This window comes from Impatiens glandulifera, chromosome 7, assembly GCF_907164915.1.
Source record: "Impatiens glandulifera chromosome 7, dImpGla2.1, whole genome shotgun sequence".
NCBI lineage: Eukaryota > Viridiplantae > Streptophyta > Magnoliopsida > Ericales > Balsaminaceae > Impatiens > Impatiens glandulifera.
The window spans coordinates 43,069,359-43,091,080 of NC_061868.1; the positions used below are offsets into that span (position 1 = coordinate 43,069,359).

At 27.8% G+C, this 21,722-nt stretch overlaps 2 protein-coding genes across 2 annotated transcripts in view; both read left to right on the plus strand.

Moving 5' to 3' along the window:
• LOC124944604 (palmitoyl-protein thioesterase 1-like) overlaps window positions 1-21,722 on the plus strand; it is a 42,745-nt gene that overhangs the window by 16,934 nt on the left and 4,089 nt on the right. The gene's annotated exons all lie outside the window — the stretch shown is intronic.
• Window positions 2,782-4,829, plus strand: LOC124944781 (palmitoyl-protein thioesterase 1-like). Its single transcript, XM_047485126.1, has 12 exons — window positions 2,782-2,863; window positions 3,033-3,117; window positions 3,201-3,240; window positions 3,328-3,348; window positions 3,435-3,488; window positions 3,581-3,631; window positions 3,704-3,766; window positions 3,902-3,967; window positions 4,038-4,076; window positions 4,150-4,272; window positions 4,382-4,474; window positions 4,553-4,829. The coding sequence occupies exons 1-12, from the start codon at window positions 2,782-2,784 to the stop codon at window positions 4,724-4,726; spliced, it is 891 nt and encodes a 296-aa protein (XP_047341082.1). The 3' UTR covers window positions 4,727-4,829.

Below are 21,722 nucleotides of genomic sequence, written 5' to 3' on the forward strand. Positions count from 1 at the left end.
GGATGCTAGGTAATTAAAAAAGATTAAGTAATTTAGATTTTCCTTTCTTAAATGAAATAATGTGATTTCCTATGGTATATGTTTCTTTATTTACATGTATGATTCAATTTACACAAATGTTTCCCTCTTCTTACTACAAAGCATATTTATATAATTGCTTTAAAATCTTATCTAATGTTGTAAGCTATTTGAGTGAGGCCAACATTGTATTTGATATACATAAATTATTATGGTGTAGATTCATAGCAAATCAACAAATTCTAAAGGTGGTTCTGCACATGCATATTATTATTTTTTCTTATATACAGAATAAATAAGTGAAATAAAAATATATAAATATATATTTTTTTTGCATAGAATTGGATATTTTTAAAACTTATGTTATTATATTTATGTATTGTTATTTTAAAATTGTATACTTTTTAAATAAAATATTATGTTATTATTATTAAATAAAAATAATAAGTGGTTTTATAATGAAACATAAAAATAATAATTAAAATTATTATTTATAAAAAAAAAAATTGTTAAAAAAATTGCTTCACATAAGAGCCATGCAACACCTCTGTGAAACTCTCAAAACAATCATTTTTAGCTCTCAAGTGAAACTCCCCTATAAAATTCTCACTTGAAGTTTTCAAGTAAGGTTCTCATGTGAAGTTCTAATTTGAAACTCTCATATTATGCTCGAGCTTTAAGCGTTTCGCATGACAACTTCAAATGAAAGAAAACTAAAAGAAAATTAAAAATAAAGAGAGAGGTGAAAGAAAAAGATATAAAAGAGATAGCGATATTTAAAATAAAATAACATAAAATAAAAAGTTAAAAACAAATAATAATTAATGCATTCTAATATTATTTTATCTTATAAATTATCTTCTTTTTTTAAACTTCAATATTTGTTCCCGTAATAAAACTATTTATTAATTATTTTTATACTAAGAATGCATCAAAGCTCTTTTTATTTTCATGTCAAAGTCTAGAAATGTTTTATTAAATATTTTTGCAGAAAAGAACTTATAAATAATTATATATGTAATTTTAGTTAAATAGATGAATGAAACTAAAAATAGTTCAAAAGAAGAGTGATTCTATTCTTATTTAGAATGCGTTGAAATTAATGAAATTATTATAGGGTTATGATAAATTTATTAAACAAAAAAAATTTAAGTAAAAGAAGTTAATATTATATATATATATATATATATATATATATATATATATATTTATATAACATTCTTCAATATAGAAATAGATTAAACTTTAGAGAGTTTTTATCCTAATAGAGTTACTTTGGGTAAGTCACGAGCAAATATTTCCATCTAAACAAGACGTTATGTGTTGGAAAAACATAGACAGTTTTAATGTGGAGCATTATTATAATTTATTCGCTAATATGAGTTCATATGATTTATGTTGATAGAAGTCTCATGAGTCAAAGATCTCGTTTTTTAGATGAAGCGATATTAATGATGAGATTTTTATGAATGATATGTGTATAAAAAAATTGTATTATGATAAGTCGTTTGTGTCACGGTAATGTTAAATCAACAACTCATTTACTTTTGTATTGTCGAGAGGTGACTAGTATCTAGAGTCTTTTGTGGAGTACTATTGTGATTCACTAGGTGATGTCGGAGTTTTTATGTGACTAATAAGACATACCTATATATTTGGGTTACTATCTCAATTATATTTTGGTGAACTATTTAGCTAGGTGGAGAGAAATTGTTAAATTTTCAATGATTGTAGTCCTTTATTACATACCATTCATAATTTTTTTATTATGACAATTTATGAGATTCGTTTGAAAAGTTGGTGAAGTCAGTTTGAGAGTAACGTTCTTCTTAAATACCTACAAGAACCTATTGAGAAAAATGGTTAATTATATTCTTCGTTTTTCTTTTTCATTTTCTTTTATTTTCTCATCTCATTTTTTATTATTGTGATTAAACGATAATTATCATTTTTAATATACATGAATCATTAAAAATAATAATTTGATGATGTTAAAACGAGATTAAAGTGAACACGAGAAGTCGAAAAATTATTTATTTTTGACCCCTCAAATGACTTTTCTAGCATTAGAGGGTGCATTGTTTCTCTTTCCATCAATCAAATTTGAGTTTATGTTATGTTTTTGTTCATTTGGGCATCTTCTTTAGTCGTATCAAATTTTTTATTTAAGAATTTATAATCCGAATAATACTTTAAACCGTTGGTGAATCATTTATTTTCCATACCCTCAAACTGTGTTGATCATAATTTCTCGAATTCGTGTTCGTTCCCTTTATAACAACAAAGTAAACAAAATAATTGGATCTGTAATTATTTTTCTTTTTTTTTAATAAATAGTTACACAAATTGGTATATCATATAAAACCCCTCTTACATTTATTCTCACATGATTTATATGAGTTTCTTAATATTTTGGTTACATATATATAGATGGTCCATTACAATCTAGACTAAAAGATAATTTTTATTGTCGTTCATATTATTTGATATAGATTTTTTCAACAACGTTTTATTGGTTTGTTCGGTTTTCTTATTTTAAAGTGATTTAAAAAAATTTTAAAAAAAATATTTTTTTAGAAAAAAAGTAAACAAATTCTCTCTAACGCAACACGTTCTCAAGCAAAATGTGAATATAATCAATATATATACTTGTCACGTTTGTTCACTTGTAGCCGCTTCTCCTCTGGTAAAGCTTCCTCAGTTTCATGCTTTCATTGCTCCTGAAATCAAACAAGAAGATTGGTAATTTAGCTGCTTCTGAAGATGGCGAATTTAATCATTCTTACATTGCCACTGTTTTGGGCATTTACGTCTTCGTATTCTCTCCCTTTCGTCGTTTTCCATGGTAATATTCTTGGACACTCTCCGCAATTGCTAACTGATGTGAAAGTCTATTGTTTTTTTTTTACTTCATTTAAGTTTTAGTTTCTTTTCATTGTTATTCCAGTTTGAACATAGTAAGTACAATTGAAGACATGATTGTGTTTTTGATAATTCTTTGTTTAATATTGCAGGAGTTACACATAAATGCACAACCAGTGGAGTGGATAATTTTACCAATCTTTTAAGCAATTGGTCGGGTTCCCAAGGATATTGCATGTAATATCTCTGTCTAGTTTATATCCTCGCTCGATTGTATTGTTTCCTATTCATTAGACTGATCACTTGTTTCCTTCAAACAGAGAAACTGGAGATTCTTGGTTCGTGCCAGTCACAAAACAGGTTTGTCTGTTACCCATGGCAAATCCCAGACTCAGCTATTTTCTTCTCCAAATTTAACTAGATCTGTTTCGGTTTTACTTCTTGCAGACTGAAATTGCTTGTGAGCAGGTGGTAGAGCTACCTGGTTTGTCTAATAATTGAGCAGGTATATATAAAGCATATTCCCTTAGCCCTTTCCTTTCTGCAACTTGCAGGTGAAAAATATTAGTGAGCTCATCAAAGGCTACAATATAGTTGGACTTTCCCAGGTTTGTTCAATGAAATAAATCGAAAATGTTTATCTCATTCCTTTTATGGGTGAAATGTATGTATTGGATAAATTTGAGGATTTTTCCTTCAGGGAAGTATAATTGGTCGTGCTATTATTGAGTTTTGTGAAGGAGCCCCTCAAGTAAGATTCTTGACCATTAAAATGTATTAAATTTCCATTTACTTGATTTCTGCAACAACTTGATGAAAATAGGTGAATAATTTCGTATCACTGGGTGGTCCACATACCGGGATAGGTTCGTTTCCTTTTTGTAGTGTAAGTTTACTTTCCTTGCTGCCTCAAAAGTTACTGTTTTTGGAATTTAAATGAAGATGTCATTCTTGGGAGATGCATCCTTTATGGTGGTTTGCTTCTTACCAGATAAGTTTTAGTTTTTTTTTCTTCCTGCAGTCCCAAAGAATCTGCAATCTGGTGAACTATATTATAAAATTAGGAGTATATAGTAAATATGTGCAGGTACGATTTTCCTCCGATATTGAATCTCCTTTTATTCCAAAAAAAAATTTGAGAAATAATTTAATTGCAGGAAAACTTTGCACCAGCTGGTTATATAAAAGACCCAACTGTGAGTATCTAGATTTCACCTATATAATTGTCGGGCTTCTTATACGATTTTACAACTTTATATACTTTGTTAGGCTATTAATCAATACATGAAAGGATGCAAGTTTCTTCCTCGACTGAATAACGAATACAAGGATCACAAGGATGCTGTTTACAAGAAAAGATTCGCCAGTTTGCAGAATCTTGTGCTTATAATGGTGAGTGGAACTGTCTTTTCTTTTCACAACTTTTCAGTTTATAAGAGCATACTGGATTAATCCTGTTTTATTGGCATGATTCCTGTTTTCTTGTTTTGGTTATTAATAGTTTGAGGATGATGAGGTTTTGATTCCAAAAGAAACCTCATGGTTCGGGTATTTCTCAAATGGGTCGCGGGAAAAGGTTTTGGCTGCTCAAGAGGTGAGTATAATAATGGTTTGAATTTTGACACTGTCAATAATAACAATGATAATAATATTTGATATCTTTATACTGTAGACAACATTGTACAAGGAAGATTGGATTGGTTTAAGGAGTTTAGACGAAGCCGGGAGAGTTCAATTTATAAATGTATCGGGACGGCACCTCGAGTTATCGGAAACGATTATGATGCAATACATTGTGCCTTATTTGAAGAGAAGCGCATCGAGATATCAACAACTATCTATATGAAGAAATATATTTTCTTTCCAAAATAGTCAATGGAATTGGATTCCATTAAACAAGTGGTTGAATTTAAGGAGGAGAGGATCTATTTGCATATATTATTTTTATATTTGAATTTAAGAAAGAGTGCAATAATAAGAAAGTATGACATTCTAAATTTTCTTTATTTGTTTGGATGACATTTAACTCATTAAGATTGATATTTTTATTTTTAATAATATATACTTACAAATTTATGCTTACAATTAGGATCAAAAGCTAGAGTTTGTTTTATTGTTAAAGAAAAAACTAATAACCTCGAGTTCTACAAATTTAAGATTCATTTAATAATAAAATGTAGTTAAGATTTTCAATCTTTTAGGTCGAGAGAGAAATGAAGCTTCTATTAAAATCTTCAACCACCAATCTCAATGTTTAACCTTATGACCTTACAGGTACGTTTACACTATGATCGAACAAATATACGATTTGTTACCTGCATCTTATCTACAAATATAATTTATATAAATTTGTATTTGTAAAAATTCAAAATCTTGTATTGTATTGAGTGTGGAAGGTGACCACTTTGACATTGAGACCAATTATGAGTTTATTTATACATTTGTGTATGTATATTTATATTTTGTAAACTAATAAAATTTTGAAATTTTGATTTTTTTTTTTTTTTATAAAATTCACAAATAACATTTTTTTTATTAATAAGTTAAAATTATTTTTGAATGTAAAAAATATTATTTATCATTTTGGGTTGATACAAAATGTATACAATAATAAAAAAGATTAATTTATTTTTTAAAAATATATTGCAAATTAAGTTTTAAATATATATATATATATATATATATATATATATAACACTAGTAAAATAGTAGTCAATATTTGGTCATATTTGTTATCTTCTTTTTGTTTGGTTTTATTGTTGATTCTTCGACTCTTCAAGTATTAGTCTACATGGTGTTTGACGAAATGTTTACAAGAATATATTCTGTCTTCAGCTGGTTATATAACCATGTATTTTGTGAGAATCTCTACTACTATCTATAGGTTTTCTTCTTCTTAGTATTACCTCTGTTTTAGTTTTCTATTTGACTTCATATTGACTTGTTCATTTTCTATTTTTTATGTTCTCTTCCATTTGTGCAAATTATAGAAGTTTATTTAGATAAACAAGTATTCATTTTGTCCCAAGTGTTTATCTCATATTACTCTAGGTTTCATACCTTGAACTCCCTAATTGTTTATGTAAATAAGATCTAACATCCATTCATTCACCTATTTTGCTAAGGAAATGAAAATTATCAAGAACCCATCTTACTGGAATTCATGTAGGTCCTTGCTACCACCTTATACAGGTAAATCCACCTTATCCCAATGAAATCTTATAGACATGAAAATGTTGGAATTATTTCCAATATTTTGGTACATATATTATTTAATAATTGTATATTAGTTGTTACTATAATAAAGATTAAAGTCCAATTAAAGTGATCTATTAAAGTATAAATGTTATGGGCTTATTTAGACATCTATAATAAATATGGGGACATATTTGTGTAGAAACAAAAATACCATTTATTATTTCGTTGATGGGCCGAATAATAAATGGGTATATTAGGGCTAGGTCCCCAACCCAGATAGCCTACCTAAATTGTTTCTCTCATTAGACAAAAAAAAGTTTATGTTCATCTCTCAAGAACACTCAAGAAGGCTATCGATAAAGGGTTGGAAGATAAAGGGTTGGAAGACTTAAACCCCACCCACATCAGACATTCCGATCTAGGTCCAGATCCAGAATAAGAAGATCCATATTCTGATCCAGGTTCAGATCCAGAACAAGAAGATCCAAGATCAAGAGAAGATCCAATATCAATAGAAGATCAAGAAGAATAGAATAATGAAGAACGGCTTAATGAATCGTTCTTCATTCAAGATCCAGGTACGTTTCCGCAACATATGTTTATCTCAATTTATCGACATAGAGTATTAAGAATATAGATTTAAGGATTAAAGATCTAGACTAAAGAATCTAACAAGTGGTATCAGAGCTTCTCTATGTCGATCTATTGATATTTAAGTTTATAAGAATTTTTTAAAAATATGATTAGATATTTTTTTTGTTCTTGATCTAATTTGGCTAGTTATGTTCTTGATCTAATTTGGTTAGAACGGATAATGATAGAATGAATTAATGAATAGTAATAACAATATTTGATGTATATATTGATCTAAATTTTTGGATTAGATTAAAATAAAGAAAAGACATCAAATATCTAAATAATTTTAGATATTCATTCTGATGAACATATTTTGTTTAAAGAATTATGATTAAAGAATGGTTCATATCCTCTAATTAGATATAATATATGAATATCTAATTAAAGAATGGTTCATATTCTCTAATTAGATATAATATATGGATATCTAATTAATTAGAAAGATAAAGAAGTTAAAATAAAGAACTGATGCATATGTTATAAAGAAAGATATCAAATATTGAAAAAAATTTGTTAAAGAATATTTGTTAAAGCATCAAGAAGATGAACAGTTTTGAAATAATCTTTATTAAATTATATGTTATATATACATGAACACATTTTATATATAATGTATATATTTTACAATTCAAAGATTTTAGTTATATATATATATATAATTATGTGCATTGAAGAGTCAAATACTAAGGATATACTTACCTAATTAATTAGGTGATATAAATGTATAAGTTTTTTTTTTTATATTACTCAATAACATTAACATGGATATGGATTAAACTAAAACCTTTATATATAATCTATTTATAATTAATAATTTATAGATTAATGAGAGAATTATAATTAATTATATAGTTAAGTAATTATAATTAATTAAAAAATTCAGATTTTAGAATAATAATTAATTATTATTAATTAAGGAATTAATTAATTATAAATCGAAAAAATTTATAGTAAAGAAGTTGAAACATTTTTAAAGAATTGGTCAAATTAATATCTTTTTATTATTAATTAGATAATTAAGGAGATATTAAATAATATATTATATATATTTCGGTTATATATATATATATATATATATATATATATATATAAATTTAATAATAATTATAACCGAATTAATTAAGGAAATTTTTCAGAATACTAATTTATTATCCTTCTAATTATATAATTATGTAAGGAATTAAGGAATGCAGTTATAGAATAATAGTTAATTATTATAATTAATTAAAAAAAATTAAAATAATAATAATATTATTTTAATTAGTTAAAGATTGAAATAATATTTATTCTTGAAATAATTGGTAATGTATTAATGCATTTATATACAATTATAAAGTAAAATATAGAATGAAATTCTAGAATTTTAATATATACCTATGATATAGGTTATGATTTGAGAATTAAGTAAAGAAAAATAGTTACTTATCATGTTTATAATATTTTATAAATATTGATTACATTAAGTTTGTAATATATTGAATGAATTAGTATAAAAACGGATGAATACATCCATTTAATTTATGACTTAATTAATGTATGGAATATATTCAGAAATTAAGAAAAAATCAATTTATATAAATATATTCAGAAATTAAGAAAAGAAAAGAATAAAGAGATTATTATTTTATTAATAATAATAATTTACAATTAAAGAATAAATAAATATCAATAATTTATTTATCAAGAATTAAGTTATTTATCAAGAATTAAGAATTAAGGAAATCAATTAACCTAATAATTGATAAATTTAGAATTTTAGGTAATATGTGTAATTGATTATTTAATTATTTATTATTATTATTATATTTGAATGAATAATCAATCATGTTATATTACACATTCGAATATATATACATATTTCGGTCTTTATGTATATATTGTGTTGATTGATATTAAGAAATAATTGAGTGATTAGTAAAATCACAATTATTTGTTTTGTGTAACACATATGGAATTTATGCAATTTTGATACATAAAACAATATTCGGATTTTCGGTATTAATAACACATTCAAAATTTGGTACAATTTTAGGCCCACTTAAATTTTTAATTATGCGGTTGTTAATCGGCCCAAAGGAAGGTTAATAATTGGTCGGATTGCAAATTTAAATAATGTACAAATTATTAATTTATAGAACATATTTGTTTTATAAGATTAAGACAGTTGTGTTTGTAACTATGCGATTATTAATCGGACAAAAGGAAGTTTAATAATTGGTCGAGTTACACACTTAAAGTATGTACATAAGTTATTAATTTATTAAATCAATTAATTGAAGCAACATCCTACAAAAGTAGGCTCTCTTGTGAAGGTTAATATGTTTTTATAAATTAAGAAGGTAGTGTGTATGTATTTCATGCGGTTATTTAATCGGCCCAAAGGAAGATAAATAATTGGTTAGAATAACATTATGCACATGTGGTAATAAATATGTAACAATTATTCGGTAGGCCATGTGAATAATTGGAATATCCAAAGATAACCAATTGTTTGACAGGACTTATTGCTAATATTTGATTACTACAAAAGAGTACCGTTTGCAAGTTAATATTTAATGTCCAAAGACTAAATATTAATGTTGCGTTTGGTATCTTATGATGAGACGTACCATTATTTTGAATTTATGTGATTATTAAATTTTGTGAGTATGGTTGTTCATTTGTTTTGTTATCTAATCAAGTTAACACTTCTGCTTATACGGATTATTTTTTTGTCAACATCTTAAGTTCATTTTATATGATATAATTTTTAAGACATATTTAGAATTTGTTGTATTTTTAAGCATTATATCTAAAAGGGTTAAAATTGCTAAGGGTATTATTAGAATAAAGATTTCATAAATAATATATGTTTTATTTTGTTTCAAAAGTAATGCATTAAAGTCAGAGTTACAATAATGTATTCTCTTGCATCTAATTTGGATTTTCTTATTTACACTTAAGTTAATTGATGTGAATTGTAGTTGTCTAAAGGGAGACATAGTCTCTATATGAACTCACATCAATTGTGTGTAAGAAAAATAAAAAATTGAAACAAAATAACATAAATAGTGTTCACTTAGCAAATACCTTAATACATAATAAAGAAATGAAGTTGTAAGAATTGCAGATATTGCACCTAAAAAAAATTACTAAAGAAAGTGGTGCATAAAAGAATACATATTATAGTTTGTTTTGTTTGTTTTAAGAGTAATTTAACTTCAGTACTCATACACATTTGATGGTAACTTCAATATTACTAAAATAAATGTGTTGATGTACGGTTGAACTAATTGTCAAAAGTCAATTGATGGTGAAAAAAACATCGGCGTGGGCATTGACAATTCATATTAAAGATGAAGAAATAAAGAACTACTTTAGATACTTTTTTATTTGGAAACAAACATTTATGGAATATCTTCATGTAATTGATTCATTTGGAAGGAAGAGTTAAAAATTACAACTTATATACGGAATAAAGATTCAACTAAAACAACTAGTGAATTCTTTTGGGGTTGTCCAGTTAAGGTCAGGCCTTATAGGTCTAAAGAAAATAAACTAGACTAAAGAATTTCTAGATGTTAATTTATGGACATTTTGAAAGATCTAGGGACAAATTTAGTCTCATAAGTACTTCAAGATTAGCCTTGAAAATAAATATATACATAATACTCCTTAAACAAGAGTTTAATGTATGTTCTAGATTACATGAATTAAGAAATTAAGTACATTTATGATGTTGGACAAATACTTGAAGGATCCTGGCTTAGATCATTGAGAAAGCAACCAAACAAGTAAACAGTGACATTTTAAGAACAAAACATTACATACTCATATAGTGAAATCGAATCGGATAGAGATCATTTGGTATATTGATTCGAATTTTGTTGGATACTAAAAAGTCGAAAATTCGTGCCACATCATTTTACTTTAAAGAATTAATTTTTGGAAGAGTATTAAGTAGACACTCGAATTATTTCAAGTTGATGGCAGAATTTATTAGGTGTTTTGTGGCATCCAATTAAAGAATCTGACTGCAAAATTTTGTCCCGGGGTTGCAAATTATGAATGATATAGAAAGACCACTAAAGATATTACGTGACAATAATTTACAGCTCTTTTACTTTAAGAGTAATATGAGTTCGAATAAGTCAAACTATTTGGAAAATAAAGAATTCATAATGTTTACTTATCTATTGAGCATATTTGGACAAACTCTAAAATTACGGACCAGTTCTCTAAATATTTTCTATTTGAAGTCTTTCATGAACATATTGTTCATATGGATATTGCATATTTAGATGATATACAGTTTTAGTGGGAGTTTGTATTGTGATACTTGTATAGATAAAATTTGGAATTTATGTGCACATTAAAGAATCAGTTTCTAAAGAAATTAAAGATTTAGTTTTTAAAGAAATCAAGATTATAAAGTTATTCAGATTGATCTCTATAAGGAATAAAGGAGGACCAGTTGGTATTATACATGTTAAAGATCACACTACATATTAATCCACACTACACACCCATGTTTAATCTATGTCATTTGATTGTATTGACATATGTGACTATTGAGGGTTTAGTTACGAACTAATGTAACAAAAATCGCTTTAATCCTATGTTGATATAATTGATGGACGAGATTGATATAGATGTATTTGGAAATGATAACAATATATTGAGCTCTTAAGGTTATAATATACAATTGAAGGGAATATTATATGACCCAAGTGGGAGATTGTTGGAATTATTTCCAATATTTGGGTACATATATTATTTAATAATTGTATATTAGTTGTTACCATAATAAAGATTAAATCCCAATTAAAGTGATCTATTAAAGTATAAAAGTTATGGGCTTATTTAGACATCTATAATAAATATGGGGACATATTTATGTAGAAGCAAAAATACCATTTATTATTTAGTTGATGGGCCGAATAATAAATGAGTATATTAGGGCTAGGTCCCCAACCCATATAGATAACCTACCTAATTTGTTTCTCTCATTAGACAAAAAATGTTTATGTTCATCTCTCAAGAACACTCAAGAAGGCTATCGATAAAGGGTTGGAAGACTTAAACCCCACCCACATCAGACATTCCGATCTAGGTCCAGATCCAGAATAAGAAGATCCATATTCTGATCCAGGTTCAGATCTAGAACAAAAAGATCCAAGATCAAGTGAAGATCCAAGATCAATAGAAGATCAAGAAGAATAGAATAACGAAGAACGGCTTAATGAATCGTTCTTCATTCAAGATCCAGGTACGTTTCCGCAACATATGTTTATCTCAATTTATCGACATAGAGTATTAAGAATATAGATTTAATGATTAAAGATTTAGACTAAAGAATCTAACAGAAAAGGTATATATTTTTTCTGTATTAGTTTTTATTATGTATCAGTGCACTTCTTTCTCCCTTAATATCGATAATTTAACTTTGACATTACTTTGAAATTGTTCATTATTTTATCTTTCTATTGTTAAAAGAATTAGATGTTACAGTAATTTGGTTGTAATATACTATGAATGATTTTTTAACTATTCCACGATATAGTCATAGAGAGAGTAGGGACATTAGAAGACAATCAATAGTTTCACCATCATTCTATGCAGAATTCACACAATAGATATGCAACTCTCATAAATATTATTGAACTTGTCTTTTATCATAATCCTTTCATGAAAAGCGAACAATGTGATGAACTTATGCATATGAACCATATTTGACAATAAAACAACTTTCCACATACTAACCTAAGCCTCTATACTTGATGAGATCCCAAAACTTAGTAGAAGAGAATGAGTTGTTTATTTTTTTTGTGAAAGACGATGTATCGTCAATATAATAAAAGCCATAAAAAGGAAAAGGAGTTACATGAGTTTAAAGGAAATCAGAGTAAAAACAAAATGAATGAGGTACAATAAAAAGAGAGATAAAAGATGACAAATGAGAATTGAAAATTAAAATGCAATGAAATCATTGGTCATGGTGACTTTATCGTAAGCGGTGTTTCAGTTTTTACAGATTAACCAATTCTTCTCGCTTGTGGGAATACGTCTCCACATTCGGACGAGGGAGTTTTTGTCAGTGATAATATTGTTCCAGACTGTATCCGCATTGTTGCAGACACCTGAGAAGGCTCTCCTCTCCATCCAAATGTGATAAACAATGTTGGTGAAAAAATACTTGAAGGTATTGGAGCTGAAGTCGTTGCTCTTGGTCTTGATGATGGAGAGGTCCTTGATGTCGGTCCATTCGTTTGGGAAGTTGAGGAGGTTTATTGATGCGGAGAATTTGTGCCAAAGCAAGGAGGCAAAAGGGAAGTTCCCAAAGAGGTGTTCAATGGACTCCTTATTTCCCGAGCAAAGAAGGCAATTAGGATCTGGGATGCTCATGTACTTCTTTATCCGGTCATGGGTATTGAGTCTCTTACGGAAGGCGAGCCATATAAAGAATTATTGTCTGGGGATCACTTTGGTAGACCACACTAAGTGATACCATGGGACAACATCCCCATGATCATGAACACAATCCCAAACAGACCCTAAGTTGAACCTACCATTGTTCTCGACACTCCAAACACGAGAATCCTCATGGTTATTTAGATGATAGGATGAAAGTGCATCAAGGATTCTCGCACCTTCTAGAATAGTCCTTAGAAGGTTGTTTCAATCGCCGCTTTTGACTTGTTGAACTGTGGACAATTGACATTTTTGCCTGATATGAGTGATGGAGAAGACGCTGCTATGAAGGAAGTGTCTGTTTTCGAACCAGGGGTCATGCCAAAACAGAGTGTCATTACCGTTTTCAATTTGTATGATGATCATCTTGCCCGCGCTGTCTCTAAGTTTCAAAAAAAATTTAAGGGACCAGGAACTCCTAAATATATCGAGTACAAAATTAAGGAGAGATCTCACATACCATCTTCCATTCCAAATATATGAGATTTTAACAATAAGACAAAAAGCATTAATATCAATGCTGGTTAAATTCAATAAGGAAATAAGCAGAGCTCCTTGGTGCTAGGTATCTAACCAAAAGTAAGTATCAACCCTATAACACATTTTGTAACTTTGAAGTAGTTTTTAAGAGTGAAAGTGTAGTATAGAGTTTGTGAGTAACTTTGAATTATTGTTGATAGAATTTTACTTAGAGTGCTTCTTAAATAATGGTTTGAATATTGAACTAACTAGCTCATATAAAATTATATGTTTAAATCAGGTATTTAAATTTCTCTATTAGAGTGCTTCTTAAATAATGATTTGAATATTGAACTAACTAGCTCCTATAAAATTATATGTTTAAATCAGGTATTTAAATTTCTCTATAGGTGTTGGATTTCCAATATTTATTCACCTTTATGTGGATCCTGTCAATCCTATTATTTTCTATTAGCCAACTCCCAAAGTTTATTTCTTGCACAGAAATAGCCAACAAACTCACAATAATCAATAAGTATGCAGGAAAGAGAACACACAATTATGGGTTGCACCCAACTTAATACTTGTATTAAATCTCACTCAAGACAATATAAATGGCTCTAAATGCTCAAGGCTGCACACAAAATGGACACTCACTAGATGGCGGTATTTATCTACCAAAGTCCTTCCTAAACGTCTTGTGCATATCAAGAGTTATATTTATAGCTAAAGAATAACAATCTGTCTAGGAAAATAACGAACTCAGGGTGTGGGGAATAACTGTCAGGCAGTTGCTGTTGAATCGTGGGTCCTAACTTCCAGTAGTGGGTCTTTAACTGCCCACTACTCCAGTATCACGTTCTTCCTCGGTCTAGATGCGCCTCAACCTGCTCAACGTGAGTATAACTGCAAGTAGTGGTCTGTGACCGTCCACTATACCCACGTTTTCCATCGGACCCAACTGCTGCTGACTTTTTCCGCCACATCTACCCATTATGCTGACATTTCCGGTCCTCAACCCATCATGCCTACATTTCCGGGTCTACCATCTGGTCGCCACCGGTCCTCATCTAACCGTCACCAGTCGGCTCCGTTTTTTTCCCGCACTCCATGCATGCATTCTTTCAATGCGCTAGACATTGTCACTCTTATGCCCACATCGCACGCACACGACTCCTCCTAGGCATTCATTCAGTTTTGGAATTCCGCAATCATACCACGACAAACCCTTGACTCCAACCTTGTGCCTATGTCGCACACACACGACCCATCTTCGGCACCCTTCTCTCGGTCTTGACATTCAGCAATCATGCCCCGATAGAAGGTTGGTTGTCTCCGCACTTCTCATTTCCGGTGCCCTATCGCACACCCGCAACTCTTTTTAGGCACCTCTCGGTCCTGGCCATCCATAATCAAGCCAAGACCGAGGCCGTATATTTAAGGTTGTAACAGACCACCCTCACTAGAAGAACCCAACGTCCTTGTTGGGGAATGCGCCAATCTTGCCTCGCCTAAGTACTTCAGAAATCTTACCTCGCACATCCTCCAAAGTGTTGCTTTTTTATTATTCGTTAAATGGGAAAATATTTTAATGAAATGTCACCTATTCAATTATTTTATTTGAATAAATTTGATATAATATATATCATATTTTTTTAAGGATATCCTACAAATGCATTTGATTCCTCTATGTTCAAATTTCATTTTTTTTAATTATTGTTAGACATATAACATAAAATTCAAAAATATAGAGAATTTTATAATTAGTTTCATACTTGTTCAGTATGAGGAGTTTTCTAGTTTAAACTTCTATTGCAATATGTTTATTAAAAATATTATAATAAGAAGTGATAATGACAAAAAAAAATTATTGGTTTATTCAAATGATTTAAGAAACATTTAGCTACATCGGTTAAATGTCAGTTTTTATTTTTATTTTTACAACCCGTGTTGTTGTGAGTTGTAAACACATATTCTTTGGTAAATAATTCTCCATTAATTAAAGATTGTATATACTTAAAATTAATAAATTATGTCCAATTATAATTTCTAATTATTTTAAAACTCCATTCATATTGATTTTTGATGAGTGTTGAATTTGTTTTTAAAATTTTATAAAAAAAACACTTGTTTTTTTTTTTTTGGAGAAATATTAATATACATCTTGAGTAATTATCTAGTATAGTTAACATAAAAGATATATTAGTTAATAAATCATTTTTATAAGGCCTTGTAGGCTTTTATATATATATATATATATATATATATATATATATATATATATATATATATATATATATATATATATATATATATATATGAGATCAACAACTTTTTTACAATGAAGTTCTATTATCATTTTTTATTATTTTAATATTGAAGTAAAATTAATTTTTAACTACAATAACACAAATTTAGATTTTCTTAAAAATAAAAATTAATATAAATCTAGAATAATCATCAACATATATAAAACATAGGTTAAATAATGTTATTTTTGAATGCCTATAAAAATTCATATAGATCAAACCAAAACAATTTATATTTCTAACTTAATGAATGATTCTATTTGATTTATTTGTCAAGTAAAAATTATTTTATTTTCAAATATGTTTGAGTTACTAACTTCAAATCTATTAGTTTCATTATGTTGTTTTGGTTAAAACATTTAATTTGTTCATACTCTATTCAAAAGAAAAAAAAATATATATTAATCATAGTTAGAAGACTCACTTGGATTCTCCACCAACTTTTTTTTCTTTCAATCTTTTGAATCATTCTTTAAACATATTGTAATCATTTGTAGTTTTTTATCGATTTGTTTTATGATTGATATTCATTGATGAAGTTAAGCTTACGAAGTTTTTCTAATCCATCAACATCAAGTAAGTCATTAAATTAAGTTGAATGTGTTGGTTTTTTTTTAATCTTGCTCTGATACAATGTTAAAATTTATATGGAAGATTAAATGCACCTTAATCCAAAATCGATCACAAACAAAAATAAAGTTAAGATTTAAAGAGATAGTGAGAACAAGAAACAAAATAATAGAAATATGTTATTATTTATATTTGTTGATGGAATAATGACCCAATCGATGTATACACATAAATTTTAGGAAACGTCCTTAATTAGCAAAAATATAAAACTATAATAAAATTTTATACTTTAAATAAAGTATTTTCTAAATATATAATATTTCAATATCTATCATAATATTCTATATTTTAAGTAAAGTATTTCCTAAATATATAATATCTCAATATTATGCTCTAACGTGAGTTTCAAATGAGAACGTACAGCAGCTCTCTGATGTGGATTAGAGCTTCGCATTAGAGTGTACAACCACTCTCTCATGTGAAGCATTTCACATGACAGCTTCAAATGAGAGCGTACAAACGGCTTTCATGTGAAGTGCCTCAAGTAAGAGCGTATATACTCTAATGTGAAACACTTCAAATGAGAACTCCACATTAGATCGTCAAATTAGAGTTTCACATTAGATCTTCAAATTAGAATTTCACATTTGAGCTTCATATTGAAAGAGAGATTTTACAATATTTTACTTTTCTAAGAAAGTTTATTTTAAAGAAAAGTGAAAAGAGAAAGAGGTCAAAGAAAAAGATAAAAAAGAAATAGTGCTTGAGAAAATAAAATTAAAGAAAAAGAAGTTAAAAAGAAATAATAATTAATTCATTCTAATATTATTTTATCTTATATATTATCTTCTTTTTTTATACAATATTTGTTCCCATAAAAAAACTACTTATTATTTGTTTTTTTACTAAGAAGGCATCAAAACTATTTTTATTTTCATGTCAAAGTCTAGAAATGTTTTATTAAATATTTATAAAGAAAAGAGCTTATGAATAATTATATATATATATATATATTTTTAATTTATATTCTTATTTAGAATGCATTAAGTTGAAATGAATGTAATATTATAGGTTAGGCTAAATTTATTTAAATAAATAAAAAATTTAAAAAAAGAAGTAAATGTTATATATTTATATATATATAATGATGTAAGAAAAAAAAGTCTAGCTCCAACTTATTCTGAGTTTGGTAAAGATATGTTTCATCATAATCTAATGATTTTGTTAGTCGAATTAAATTAAACATTAGAGAATTTTTATTATAATAAAGTTTACTTTTGGTAGGTTGCAAGCAAGTGTCTCTGTCTGAATAAGACGTTATGTGTTGGAAAAATATGGACAGTTTCAATGTAGGACATTACTACAAATTCTTCGCTAAGATGAGTTCATATGGTTTATGTTGAGAGAAGTTTTCAGAATCAATGATCTCATTTTTTGGATGGAGCAATATTCACGATAAGATTTTTATGAATGATATATGTATAAAAAAGTTGTATTATGATAAGTCGTTTGTGTCACAAAATGTTAAATCAATAACTCACTTACTTTTGCATTGTTGAGAGATGATTAGTATCTAAAGTCTTTTATGGAGTTTATTGTGATTCACTAGGTGATGCCCGAGTTTTTATACGGCTAATATGACAGATTTATATATTTGTGTTATCATCTAAATTTTTTTTTGATGGTTATCTAGTTGGAAAAAAAATTGTTGAAGGTCGGTGAAGTTGGTTGGAGAGTATTGTTCTTCTAAAATACCTGCGAACTTAATATCCTAATGAGAAAAGTGGATAATTATATTCTTCTTTTTTATTTTATTTTCTTTTGTCATTTTTTTTTATTGTGTGCTTAAACGATTTTTATCATTTTTAATATAAATGAATCATTTAAAAATAATAATTTGATGATGTCAAAACGAGATTGAATAGAACACGAGAAGTCAAAAAGCATTTCTTCTTGGCCCTCAAATGACTTTTCTAGCATCAGAGGGTGTATTGTTTCTTAAATTTAAATAATACTCCAAACCGTTGGTGGATCGTTTATTTTTCATACCCTCTGACCGTGTTGATCGTCATTTCTTGAATTCATGTTCGTCCCCTCTTAACAACCAAGGAAATAATATTGGATCCGTAATTATTTTTCTTTTTTTTCAATAAATAGTTACACAAATCGTTCATTCATATAAAACCCCTCTTACATTTATCCTTACATGATTTATATGAGTTTCTTACTATTTGAGTCATGTATATCGATGGTGCATTATAATCTAACAAGACATCTTTTAACAACTTTTAGCGTTAGAGATTTTTCGAACAACATTTTATTGGTTAGTTCAGTTTACCTTACTTTAAAGTGATTTAAAAAAAAATAGAAAAAAAGGAATAAAAATTCTCTCCTACGCAACATGTTCTCAAGCAAAATGTGAATATATACATGTCACGTTCTTCACTTGTAGCTTCTTCTGCTCTGGTAAGAGCTTCCTCAGTTTCATGCTTTCATTGCTCCTGAAACCAAACAAGAAGAATTTGGTAATTAGCTACTTCTGAAGATGGCGAAGTTAATCATTCTTACATTGTCACGTTCTTCCTCGGTCTAGATGCGCCTCAAGCTGCTCAACGTGGGTATAACTGCAAGTAGTGGTCTGTGACCGTCCACTAAACCCACGTTTTCCATCGGACCCAACTGCTGCTGACTTTTTCCGCCACATCTACCCATTATGCTGACATTTCCGGTCCTCAACCCATCATGCCTACATTTCCGAGTCTACCATCTGGTCGCCACCGGTCCTCATCTAACCGTCACCAGTCGGCTCCGTTTTTTTCCCGCACTCCATGCATGCATTCTTTCAATGCGCTAGACATTGTCACTCTTATGCCCACATCGCACGCACGCGACTCCTCCTAGGCATTCATTCAGTTTTGGAATTCCGCAATCATACCACGACAAACCCTTGACTCCAACCTTGTGCCTATGTCGCACACACACGACCCATTTTCGGCACCCTTCTCTCGGTCTTGACATTCAGCAATCATGCCCCGATAGAAGGTTGGTTGTCTCCGCACTTCTCATTTCTGGTGCCCTATCGCACACCCGCGACTCTTTTTAGGCACCTCTCGGTCCTGGCCATCCACAATCAAGCCAAGACCGAGGCCGTATATTTAAGGTTGTAACAGACCACCCTCACTAGAAGAACCCAACGTCCTTGTTGGGGAATGCGCCAATCTTGCCTCGCCTAAGTACTTCAGAAATCTTACCTCGCACATCCTCCAAAGTGTTGCTTTTTTATTATTCGTTAAATGGTAAAATATTTTAATGAAATGTCACCTATTCAATTATTTTATTTGAATAAATTTGATATAATATATATCATATTTTTTTAAGGATATCCTACAAATGCATTTGATTCCTCTATGTTCAAATTTCATTTTTTTTAATTATTGTTAGACATATAACATAAAATTCAAAAATATTGAGAATTTTATAATTAGTTTCATACTTGTTCAGTACGAGGAGTTTTCTAGTTTAAAACTTCTATTGCAATATGTTTATTAAAAATATTACAATAAGAAGTGATAATGACAAAAAAAATTATTGGTTTATTTAAATGATTTAAGAAACATTTAGCTACATCGGTTAAATGTCAGTTTTTATTTTTATTTTTACAACCCGTGTTGTTGTGAGTTGTAAACACATATTCTTTGGTGAATAATTCTCCATTAATTAAAGATTGTATATACTTAAAATTAATAAATTATGTCCAATTATAATTTCTAATTATTTTAAAACTCCATTCATATTGATTTTTGATGAGTGTTGAATTTGTTTTTAAAATTTTATAAAAAAAACACTTATTTTTTTGGAGAAATATTAATATACATCTTGAGTAATTATCTAGTATAGTTATTTTAGTTAATAAATCATTTTTATAAGGCCTTGTAGGCTTTTTTTTATATATATATATATATATATATATATATTTATATATATATATATATATATATATATATATATATAAATATATATATATATATATATATATATATATATATATATATATACATATACATATATAGATATATATATATATATATATACACATATATATATACACATATATATACACATATATATATACATATATATATATATATATATATATACATATATAAGATCAAAAACTTTTTTACAATGAAGTTCTATTATTATTTTTTATTATTTTAATATTGAAGTAAAATTAATTTTTAACTACAACAACACAAATTTAGATTTTCTTAAAAATAAAAATTAATATAAATCTAGAATAATCATCAACATATATAAAACATAGGTTAAATAATGTTATTTTTGAATGCCTATAAAAATTCATATAGATCAAATCAAAACAATTTATATTTCTAACTTAATGAATGATTCTATTTGATTTATTTATCTAAGTAAAAATTATTTCATTTTCAAATATGTTTGAGTTACTAACTTCAAATCTATTAGTTTTATTATGTTGTTTTGGTTAAAACATTTAATTTGTTCATACTCTATTCAAAAGAAAAAAAATATTAATCATAGTTAGAAGACTCACTTGGATTCTCCACCAACTTTTTTTTCTTTCAATCTTTTGAATCATTCTTTAAACATATTGTAATCATTTGTAGTTTTTTATCGATTTGTTTGATGATTGATATTCGTTGATGAAGTTAAGCTTACGAAGTTCTTCTAATCCATCAAGTAAGTCATTAAATTAAGTTGAATGTGTTGGTTTTTTTTAATCTTGCTCTGATACAATGTTAAAATTTATATGGAAGATTAAATGCACTTTATTCCAAAATCGATCACAAACAAAAATAAAGTTAAGATTTAAAGAGAGATAGTGAGAACAAGAAACAAAATAATAGAAATATGTTATTATTTATATTTGTTAATGGGATAATGACCCAATCGATGTATACACATAAATTTTAGGAAACGTCCTTAATTAGCAAAAATATAAAACTATAATAAAATTTTATACTTTAAATAAAGTATTTTCTAAATATATAATATCTATCATAATATTCTATATTTTAAATAAAGTATTTCCTAAATATATAATATCTCAATATTATGCTCTAATGTGAGTTTCAAATGAGAGCGTACAGCAGCTCTCTGATGTGGATTAGAGCTTCGCATTAGAGTGTACAACCACTCTCTCATGTGAAGCATTTCACATGACAGCTTCAAATGAGAGCG

Bases quoted from the DNA above. Each gene is read 5' to 3' on its own strand.
- LOC124944781 (XM_047485126.1), top strand. From the start codon at position 2,782: ATGGCGAATTTAATCATTCTTACATTGCCACTGTTTTGGGCATTTACG. The intron at 3,349-3,434 runs GTGGTAGAGCTA...TGCAACTTGCAG, and splicing joins CTGAAATTGCTTGTGAGCAG to GTGAAAAATATTAGTGAGCT. The intron at 3,489-3,580 runs GTTTGTTCAATG...TTTTTCCTTCAG, and splicing joins ATATAGTTGGACTTTCCCAG to GGAAGTATAATTGGTCGTGC.